The sequence below is a fragment of the Aulonocara sp. 'chitande type north' Nkhata Bay genome, linkage group LG4, assembly GCF_057382095.1.
Source record: "Aulonocara sp. 'chitande type north' Nkhata Bay isolate Kocher_YH1m ecotype deep benthic linkage group LG4, A_spYH_male_GT1.1, whole genome shotgun sequence".
NCBI lineage: Eukaryota > Metazoa > Chordata > Actinopteri > Cichliformes > Cichlidae > Aulonocara > Aulonocara sp. 'chitande type north' Nkhata Bay.
Window position 1 is genome coordinate 22,244,731 of NC_141347.1, and position 8,697 is coordinate 22,253,427.

General features: G+C 40.7%; 2 protein-coding genes across 9 annotated transcripts in view; one reads left to right on the forward strand and one right to left on the reverse strand.

Annotated features, from left to right (window-relative positions):
• Nucleotides 1-7,267, reverse strand: part of cep112 (centrosomal protein 112) — a 134,684-nt gene extending 127,417 nt beyond the window's left edge. For 4 of the 7 annotated variants that reach the window (XM_086289154.1, XM_086289151.1, XM_086289153.1 and 1 more), the window contains exons 1-4: nt 7,008-7,242; nt 6,665-6,770; nt 5,641-5,831; nt 5,248-5,411 (exon numbers count right to left, since the gene is read on the reverse strand). In XM_086289154.1, the coding sequence (XP_086145280.1) occupies nt 5,248-5,411; nt 5,641-5,831; nt 6,665-6,764 (455 nt within the window). In that variant the 5' untranslated portion in view covers nt 6,765-6,770; nt 7,008-7,242. Of the gene's footprint in view, nt 1-5,247; nt 5,412-5,640; nt 5,832-6,664; nt 6,771-7,007 lie in introns of all 7 variants that reach the window. The other 3 variants (XM_086289149.1, XM_086289152.1, XM_086289150.1) reach the window with 3 other exon arrangements.
• An 833-nt stretch (nt 7,268-8,100) lies between these two features.
• prkcab (protein kinase C, alpha, b) overlaps nt 8,101-8,697 on the forward strand; it is a 129,906-nt gene continuing 129,309 nt past the window's right edge. For both annotated transcript variants that reach the window (XM_086289155.1, XM_086289156.1), the window contains exons 1-2: nt 8,101-8,458; nt 8,652-8,683. In XM_086289155.1, coding sequence (XP_086145281.1) covers nt 8,292-8,458; nt 8,652-8,683 — 199 coding nt within the window. In that variant the 5' untranslated portion in view covers nt 8,101-8,291. The remainder of the gene's footprint in view (nt 8,459-8,651; nt 8,684-8,697) is intronic.

Consider the following 8,697-nt stretch of genomic DNA (forward strand, 5'->3'; position numbering starts at 1 on the left):
CCTTTCAATTTAGCAATGAAACATCTTTAAACATAAGACATTATATGAAACACAGATTATGTTTTATATGATCTGCTGACCAATGCAGATTGGCTGCTTTTATGTCCCACAGCATTGCTGTACCTGGACTGCTGCTATATACGAAGCGGTAGCTCTATCTGGTGGCTAAATAAGGAATTAGAAATACCACAGCTTAAGAGGAAAGCATGCTTGGAATTCAATATTTCTGACTAATGCTACAAAATATTATCAGCTAAACACACACATATACACAACATGCCACATCCACTTGTGTGTGATCTCAAAACCTCCGAAAAAAACCAGCACAATTTTACATTTAGACATTGAAACCCGAACCGGCCAGCTTCAGAAGCTAAACGTAGCCCTGCCTATCACCTGACTAATGGTGCGTGAAACAGATCAAATGCTGCCACATCACAGGGAGGGACTCAGATGAGTTCCTTCTATTTAATCTTATCTAAATGAGAGAGACACATAAAAGGACTCTTGGTCTGGCTAATTTTCTCCATCAGGACATTAGTCTGTGATCTGAAGGTCTTTCATGGTCTTATCCTAATCAGACACCATGGTACTCAGCAGTCTGCTTGCCACAAAAATCCCCTCTATCCACACCCTCTAAGGCTGTAACTAACTGAAGGTAGCCACACGTTTTCTTTTACATCATCTGTAATTCAAGTTCGAGCACCTACTAAGCAAACAGATACAGGCCTATGGCCATACATGGATAAGACTCATTTAAACAATATGAGCAAGTCATATAAAATAAAGCCCAGGAGCAGAGACAGTTTGGAAAAGACACCAGGGCTGATGCAGAGAGTTGGTAGTTAACCAAATCAAGATCTTTTGTAACTGTGGGAAGAAACCCACAAAGACAAAAGGAGAACATGCTTGTGCCACACAGCAAGGCCCCACCAGGCCTCTTTGTTCAAAACGTTCACACCCGTCTCGCTGTGAGGTGACAGAGCTAACTACCACGCTGCCTAATCATAATGACTCCACAGCCGACAGAAAAACTTTGAATTAAATATGGCAGTGGCGGGCCTGTGCTTCTTCTTACACAGTGCCCTGGTGTATATTAAGCTCTCTTTAATGCACTTACAGTGCTCTCTTTTTATTATGCTAATGAGTTTATGAAGCCACTGGGCGGTGATTTGCCTTTCCTTGTTAATTGCAGTGAAAAATCAATGAGCCATTACTAACGTCACTTTGTTGAGCTTCTGAACTGCCTTAAGTCAGATGAAATATCTAAAAGCATGCTAGGATGCTTAATGTTTTAGCGAGGCGTGTTATACACATAGATGTATACCTGAGCAGCACAAGCGTCTTTAAAACACAGGCCAATTTTAAAAGTCAATATTTTTTTTAGGCATTTGACTGATGTTCAAAAAGAAATGAAAGCCAAACAATTAAAGAAAACGGAGAACATACTAATGAGCTACCAAGCTTTATTCTTCTCTTTATCTGCTCTGTGGGGGTTACACCTCAAGTTCAACAATTGGTAAAGTGTAAAGAGGGGAGGAACAGAAAGATGGATAGAGAATACGAGAGGTTCATCCTCTCATGCTGTTTTGAAGTATTTCTCTTTGAAAAGTCAGAACGGACAGCTCACGCGGACTGATGCAACAACTTGGCAATGTCTTTGGCTTTTTCAGACAGCGCTGCTGAGCAAATACGATGGGCAATCATTCACAAAAGCTGCGTGTATCCAGTTTCACAGCAAAGTTCAGTATTTTAAGTCTGGTAGAAGAACTTTAAAACAGAATGCTTCAATAAATACCCATTAGCACCTTATATATCTGACAAAAAAAATGTTTGGGTTTTTGTTTTCCCACTTTCTTTTTTATAGAGAATTAAATTCAAAAGGAGAAACAGGAGGAAGAGCTTACCAATCATGCAGTAACATGCCATCATCCTACTATACATACCAATTATTGTTTGAACTCTCATTTCATAGAAAACAAAGGACATGATTGCCAGGATGTCTCGCTGCCTTTTTAATAAGCAACTGAACTTTTCAAGAGATAAAAGATATTATATTTTATATGCAAATGAGTTTGTCTTTTTGTTTGTTTCCCACTGAATCAGATTCTGCTCATTTATCAAATGAGGAAGCAGCTTGCCAGCTTAATGCAAACAGTTCTTTAATGCATCAAAAGCACTGTCAAAAACACTTAAGATCTGTCTCACAGCAACTTTCTTTCAGTGAGACAATATTTATATTGTCTCAATATACACTTGGTAATTTACATAACAGCTTCCTGCTATAGAGAAAAAAAAATCCTTAACCACTTAGACGCTGTTATCTGTGTTAGGAGACACTGCAGTGAAGCTGCAAATTATTCACTGATAAACCTGTGAAATACATCAGAAAATACGTTCAGCTTCAAACGCTAGCCCTATCTGTTTGTATGCACTTTCTATATGCTGGTCAGTCAGATCACTGAATTAATTTCCATTCATACTAGCCTGATCATGTATCACTCCAGACAGGAAGCAGATCAAAACTGAGGGGTTTTAAAAATCTGTATTGTATTTAGAGAAACCTACAAAGCAGACTGACAGCTCTTCATTGTGTCGTACTGCAAATTATACACTGAACAAAAAAAAGGAATAAATAAGCCTAGCTGATGTAGGGGAGGTCACAATTTACCACAACCGAAGCCAAGACTAGACTAGAACCAAGAACCCACTTAAGAAATAGACCATGTAAAACTGATCAACATCAGTCTTTAAAAAAAAAACCCCAATACCCAATAAGAACTATAATGGGATGCCCATGCATGATAATATAGGCAGAGATCATAATCACTAACTCCTGATGCACACACAGGCCTTTTATTTTGGAAGCAAGCCTGAAATATGACAGAAACCGCTCAGTTCAGAAAAGAGAAACAACAGTTACCCCTAGCAGGCGTTTAAGGGGAAAATGTTAAGGTACTTAAGCCAGGCAACACCCACAATTGCTGTGCAAGCCATTTTGCAACCTACTACCATCCCTGCTCCACCTTTCATTCTCAGGCAGTGTTGTATCTGTTCCCATTGATGCCTGTTCTGTTCTGTGTTGTCAGTCTTGCTGCGGCTCTCCTCACTACAAGATTTCCATGCAGGGAGACAGATGCCTTCCTGGGCCCAGAAAGCCCCACAGCCATGCCACCAAAAATAAATTAACAGATGGAAATATCAGCTTAAAACAAAAAAACAAACAAAAAAAGTGTAGGTGTCCCGACTGAAAGAAAGTAAACCATGAAAATGCATAAAAAATAACTTTAAAAAATGTTTTAAGGAATCCTTAAAATATACATATACTCCAATTATACATTATACATCAGGGGTCAGCAACCCTGGGCACGCGTGCCACAGTTGGCACGCGAAGGGTTAACTGATGGCACGACCATAGCTGGACTGGCCACCGATGATTTTTTTTTTTTTTTTTGTAACGGTATAAACAATAAAAGATGGTGGATTGGCCAGATGCTGGCAGATGTGTAAAAATAACTCAGTTGTTTGGTGGTGGCTATGGCGGAGCTGCCACAAGAGGCCAGGTGGATGAGGGAAAGGTGAGGCAGGAGGAGGAGGAGAGACCCGAGGAGAGACCCGAGGCAGCCACCGGTCCGAGTGTCAGGTGAACTGAACTTCAGGTAAGAAGTTATGACCTGCAGTCTATCTGGGTCAGATATAAACCAAGTTTAGGTGGAGTTTATTTTCGTTGTGCTGAGTTTTTACAATCAGTTACAATAACTCGTAAGGCGTACTAGCTAGCATCACGGAGTTTCTATACAGCTGGGTGAATGCTATGATTTTACTGATAGTGAACTTTATTTTATTCATAAGGTTAGTTAGTAGAGTTGCCAACCGTGCTGTAAAAATGGAATCGTCCCGTATTCAGAGAAAATATCACGCGTTTTGTATTGAGCTGAAAAGGAACACAGTTTGTCCCGTACTTCAGCTAGAATGGAAAAGACACAAAGCTGGATTTATTCTGCTTTTTTACGGTGTCAGCTGCCTCTTCTTCTCTCATTCAATCTTGAAACTGATCAATGATCAGCTGATCGGTATTTCTGACGCAAGTCCCGTTTCTCCTTTGTTTATCGCCCACTTTGCGCCAGAAAGAGGAAACCAGCAGATGCCGCACTAAACAACAACAGCACGTTTAAGCTTGATCAGCTGTTGTTAGAATGTATTTAATACTAATTTCTAGTATCGGCTGATGTTTGCTGCAAACACAGCTGTAAAAGCTGCTGGTCATGATATCGGTTTGGATATGTGGTCAGAGGGAAACATGAAGATGAAACCAGGAGATGTCCTTACTGAATCATCAGGGCTGAACAGGTGATGGAGAAACAGGTTTACCTTTTAGGTGACATGAATGAGTTGAAGGGAAGTTATGAACCGTTTCTGAGAGACAAATAACACCAGGATCCTTTTTTATGTAACTGACAGCTGGTAACTGTGCAGGGGCGGGTCTAGCAAAGTTTTGCCAGGGGGGCCACGTAGCGCATTAACAGGGAAAGGGGGGCACAAAGAAATACTTTTCTTTCTTATTCTCATTTAAAATGTCTAGCTTTTATTAAATAATTATCTGAACTTACAACCAAAGTTTGTTATCTGATGTACAACGTATAGAAATTATACATATGTCAACAAGACAGTGTAAATCACTGTCACAACAGCATTTGTTTTTATTCAAAGGCTTTATGGCTTTTCCTATAATACCTGGTGGGCCGGTCTTTAGTCAAAATGCCCGGGCTGATGTTTTTGTCCCAGTCCAGCCCTGGGCACGACATGCAGTGAATTAATCTGAGAGGGTGCATTAAAAAATAAATGGCCGGGCCAGCGGTGCACATCGCAAATTAGCTCGCATAGACACATTAGTTGTGCCGCGTCTTAATGATGGTATCTTAGCTAACAACCCCAACTACCAGATTCAACTTGTAATTGGCTAAAAATCACTTAGCCTAGTGGTGAGAGGGACGTTGATAGCTGGCAGTTTTTTTCAAGCGATGTTGAAATTTCCACATTCCGACACTTCAAATGCTTCAGGAGCTCTCCGCTCAGCGCAGTAACTGTTAATATAGAGCGTTATTAAATTTATTGCTAATTGCTAATATGGCACATTGACTTCTGAGGAAATTTTAGATGGCACTCGTCACCAAAAAGGTTGCCTACCCCTGTTATACATATACTCCAACACAATTAGACCTTGTAGGTCATCTTCATTGACAATACCTGTGATGATCTTTAACAGGTGTAGAACTGGGTTTGTCCTTAAACAGATCCATTGTTAAACTGTCATCAGAACAGCCACTCAGCTCCCCCGTCACCCAGTCGGGCAGGCTTCTAACACCGTGCTCCACACTCAGGCTGCTCAGTGGCTCATCAAAGTAGATGGACTAGAAATTAAAATTAAATACAAGGTTCAGAAGATGAAGGTTCGGTTGGCTAGTTATAAACTCTCTGTTTAAACAATCCACTGCAATAGTGCATATAAAGTACCAGTCAAAGGTTTGGACACACTCACTCGTTGAAATGAATGGGTGACAGTTTTCAAACTTTCTGAAGTGGTTAAAACCAGTTGTCAGCACAGGAAAATATACGACTTGTTGAAGCAGTAACTCTTACCATGTATGTAGGAAGTGTTTTAAGGCTTCCTGGCTCTGGTTTGCTGGTGAAAGGCCCATCCAGGACCCCTCTTTTGAGCATCTGAAGGAGCAAACGGGCATACATGTTGCGGTTCTTGCGACCAATCAGACCTGAACCACATGTGGCTGGGTCGCACAGCTTCTTTATCCATTGGGCACAGCGCTGACGCTCTGAGAAGACAAGGAGAGAAAGGATCACTAACCATGATGTAATAACTTTTTTTTTTGCAATAGCGTTTATACATCACTATTATATTTAATCATTAGTAATTATTCAACTTTGGCTCTCTCTCATTGCTTGCCTTTTGTCCTGTCTCTCGTCTTTCCCTTCAACCCCCAACTAGTTGTAGCTGGAGGCATCGTTCTTTTAAAAGGGAGGTTTTCCTTCCCACTACCAAGTGCTTGCTCACAGGGGACGGCTGATTGTTGGGGTTTCTTTTTTATATTGTAAGTCTTTTATATTACCATGTAAGCACCTTGAGGTGACTGCTGATATTAATTAGTGATGCATAAATAAAATGGAATTGAAAACTGAATGACATGACTAACATATCAGATACAGGGTAGTGTGGAGGCTATAGCCATTCACAGCTGTCATTCGGTGCAAATTCACAACAACAAAAGCGGGTTACGGGTTGTTAGTCTAGGGCTGTTTGTACTTGGGGTGACTGTGGCTCAGATATTATAAGCAGATTGTCTGGCGAGCTGATGGTAACTCTGTCATTCCACAGGTCGAAGACTCCTTGGAAGAAAAACTCAACCCTAGCTTTTACCTATGTCTAAATGCTTAAAGCATTCACACACATTCACACTCGTATGGATGCTTTAAAGCATTTAGACATAGATAAAAGCCCTGTATGACCGTGTGTGTTATTGGGTGACTGAGACTTGTAGTTGTAAGCACTTTGAGCAGAATTAAATTCAAAAGAATGACTATTCAAGTACCAATCCATTTACCATTTAAACCCGGTTTGAAGCGTAATGCATAGGCAATAACGGCTCACCTGTCTTGCTTGGGTGTTTGAGGACATATGGCTTCATGTCCAGCAGAAAATGGTCAAACTCAGTGTCCAGTCTCTCCGATGACAGCTCATATTTGCTCATGGTGATCTATAAGAAGTATGCAAGTGAAAAAAGACACTAACAACAAGTACGCTGTGCTGCTTTGTTGACAAACACTACATATATTAACATTAGTTAAACAGTGATCCAAAGCGGAAACCTTACGACACATGGCAGCATGCTAACATTAACTAAAATAACCAGCATATTTAAAAAACCGAAACTCTAATTATTAGCTACTTGACTGGGACTCGAGCAGTGCATTAGCAAACATGTTGCAAATACCGTTAGCCGAGCTAAAGCGAGCAAACGTAACGCTCGTCCTTTCCTCTCTTACGGTTTCGTTTGGCTTTCACGAGCAGAACGAGAACGCGCTAAAACAGGGCACACTGTTAGTGAACATGTAAAAACTTAACCAAAAAGCGGCGTCCCCTGAGCACTGATTCCGCCGCTCAAAACGGTTCAAAACTTTAGCGTCCTCCAGCTACGCAACATCCGTTTTCCGCAGACATGCAGCGTCTCCATGTTGCCATAGAAACACGTCTCCTTTGCGTCCGTAAACGTACATAAGTATGTGTACATATTTGTCCCTGGCATTTTACAGCTTAATAAGTTTATTCAATCATTTATATGCAGCTCGTGGTCTCTGGTTTGCTCACACCTTTATTTTCCAGCTTGTTTTAAGATACGTCTATAAACTCTATTCTTAAAGGAGATTTTTGCCTGTGGCATGAATGAATATATATATATATATATATATATATATATATATATCAGGCCGAGTGGTATCAAATGCAGTCAAATCTTTCTGCACTGTAGCCACGGATGTATCAGATCTAGCTCAAGTCCACACGATGGCGCTAAACGCCCGCAGTTTTATTTGCATTCAGTAAGTGATGGACGTTTCCTTCAAGTGATCCTCGTATGTTTTTCTTACTCCAGTGTAAAAAGGAGCAGAATAGTAAAGCCATTTCCTAGCTTTTTTTTTTTTCTTTTCTTTTGTTTTTATTTAGCACTGGTGAAACTTTTCAGAATCCCAGCTGATGGTATAGAGTCGTTTTTAACAAGTACAGCAAATAAGGAAATAGTTGGGTGCTTACAGAAAATCGAATCCATAGAGAGTGCACTTTGCGCATTCTTTTAGGGATAATTAAATATAGTTGACCCATTCTGATGTACCATTAGTGAGCATATGTTTTTACTTTGCTAGAAAATAAAATTGTCTTCCAACACATAAAAAATACACCTTTTGCTTCTTTAATTTCTTTGCATATATTATGCAAGAATCGCCTCTGATTAATCGTGCGCTGAACTTGGAGTGAAATATTCCCACGGTACGTGAAGGCGGGCTTCTCCGACGTCACTCCGAATGAAAAAGAAGCGCTCAGCTGTGGTCCAGGCAGAGGGAAGGCGTGCGGTCCGTCTACAGCAGGCAAAGCTCCAGCATTTGTCCAGAGCTGTGAAGAGACAGGGATAATCACTCAAAAGAAATCGGTCGGGACAACACAAACTTGATTGTGTAGTTTTTGTTTTTAATTTGGGGTTTTTCCTCCTCCCCCTTCCCCAATTATGGCTGACCATCTTTTACATTATAATGATTCAGCTGGGGTTGGGAACAGATTCGCCCGCAAAGGTGCTTTGCGGCAGAAAAACGTGCATGAAGTGAAAAATCACAAGTTTACTGCGAGATTTTTCAAGCAGCCGACGTTCTGCAGTCACTGTACAGACTTCATTTGGTAAGTGTCACTCATGCACACACACAGCGTAATATCCTCGGTCACTGCCATTTGCAGTGTTCAAGTTTAAATGTACCTGTGGCATTTTGTAGTTAAGCTTTCATCGAATTGAATGCATGTCATTAACTAGTTTTAATCAATATGGAATAAAGTGAATCCAACTTGCTTAGCTTTCCCCGTCTTTTTGTTGCAGGGGCTTTGGGAAACAAGGATTTCAATGCCAAGGTAAACCACCTGCA